At 67.2% G+C, this 1,757-nt stretch overlaps 1 protein-coding gene across 1 annotated transcript in view; it reads right to left on the reverse strand.

Moving 5' to 3' along the window:
- Positions 1-780: 780 nt before the first annotated feature.
- Positions 781-1,757, reverse strand: part of ALKBH6 (alkB homolog 6) — a 3,143-nt gene continuing 2,166 nt past the window's right edge. Inside the window, exon 5 of the mRNA XM_014524135.2 lies at positions 781-1,480. Within this exon, the coding sequence (XP_014379621.1) occupies positions 1,184-1,480 (297 nt within the window). The 3' untranslated portion in view covers positions 781-1,183. The remainder of the gene's footprint in view (positions 1,481-1,757) is intronic.

Raw genomic sequence — 1,757 nt, forward strand, 5'->3', positions numbered from 1 at the left:
CTCCCACCCCAGCTCCCGCACCTGTGCATTGCCGCCCCGCAGCTCTCCCGGCTCCGGCCAGCGGGGAGGCACAAAGGCATGGGCAGGTGCCAGGTGCCTGCAGGTAGGTGACCGGGAGCGGAAGTCCTGCCTCGCTGCCAATCAGGGGCTTTGCGTGGGGTGAGGCCTGGAGCGGGGTGGGTGCACGAGAGGGGCCGGGTGATCTCGGGGGCAGAGTTCTCTCCATGCACCCTGGCTCTCGGGGCCTCCCTGCGTGGAAAGCGGAGTCTGGCTCTCTTCAGCCCCAGGATCTTTTCCCAGAGGGAACCGCAAATGGGGACCACGTTGCTCCCACTCTGAGCGGGCACGGGGTGGGGGGCTGGACACCTCGTGGGTGGTGGGGGTGGAGGAGGGGGAAGCCCCAGCAGGCAGAGCTGGCAGGGGGAGTCGTGTTTCGGGGCAGCGGTGCCCTCTGCCAGCTCTGCGGACCCATTGCCTTGTTTAAACACGGGGAAACTGAGGCACAGAAGAGGGCCTGAGGCGGCTCAGGGCAGGAGTGACCCGGGGCGGTCCGGCTCTTATCCCTCCCTGTTCTCATCTCCACGCACGTGCATGTCTCAAAGCAAAGAGCAGAATCCAGCAGTCCGGGCTCCCCCGCCATCGAACCCAGGAGTTTGCAACTCCCAGCCCCCCTGCTCTAACCACCCGGCCACGCTCTCCTGCGGGAGCTAAGCACACAGCCCAGATGTGGGGGGCAAGGGGAACAGCACCCAGGGTTGCGGGGGCATTGAGAGACTCCAGGCAGGTGCAGCAAGGAGCTTTATTTCCACTCCATGTATCAAGATGAATATAGAGGCGTGCCATGGAGCTGGAGGGGCCCATTGTACACCAGGAGAAACTGAGGCACCGGATGCGGGTGGGTCTCACCCGAAGCTCACGGGCAGGAGGGGTGCACAGGCCAGGAGCTCCGGCGTCAGAGGCCCCTGCTCTAATACTGTCCCCTTCCTAGAGCTGGCAAGAGAAGCCAGGAGTGCCTCCTGCTCCAACCACTGAACCCAACTGTCTCCTCGAAGCCGGGGACAGAACCCAGGCGTCCGGCTCCCGGAGCAGAATCCACCCCCGTCCCACTTGGGGTCACCGCCGCCCTCGGCTTCGGGGCCGCTCCGCACGGCGGGTCACAGCCCACCCCGAAGGAAGCGCCCTCTCATTTCCTCCTGCCCAGCATCGGGGCTGTTCGGAGCACCTTGGGGACGCGGCGGATGGTGAGGGAGACCCGGGTGCCCCGGGGCAGCAGGGCGCCGGGCACCGCGCGGCAGGCGGAGAGATTGGCCACCTTGGCGGTGAGGGCGTCGGAGGTGGCTGCCCGGATCCCGTGCAGGTACCGGCTGTACAGCTCCTCCCGCAGCACCAGCAGGCTGCGGGGCTCCAGCAGCAAGGACAGGACGTGGCGCTGCTCTTCCGTCTGGGCCGCCGGGACCTGCGGGGCACGTCCAGAGCGGTGCTAAGCCCCTGAAGGTCCCAGGCCGAGGGACCGGCAGCCTGTATCCCTCCCCGGCCTGCGCTCGACCAGGGCTCCATGCAGGGAAACTGAGGCACAGACAGGGCATGACCACGGTGCCCACGGGGGTGGGATCCAGGAGGCCCGAGGCTCACTATAGCCCCCGCAGGCACCAGGTCTAGGCACGTCTGGGCTGGGAGAAGCCAAGTTCAATACCGCAGCCCCGTGCTCAGGACTAACCCCACCCCACCCTCCCCGGGCAGGGAGCCCCCACGTCCTC

This window comes from Alligator sinensis, unplaced genomic scaffold, assembly GCF_000455745.1.
Source record: "Alligator sinensis unplaced genomic scaffold, ASM45574v1 scaffold107_3, whole genome shotgun sequence".
NCBI classification, from domain to species: domain Eukaryota; kingdom Metazoa; phylum Chordata; order Crocodylia; family Alligatoridae; genus Alligator; species Alligator sinensis.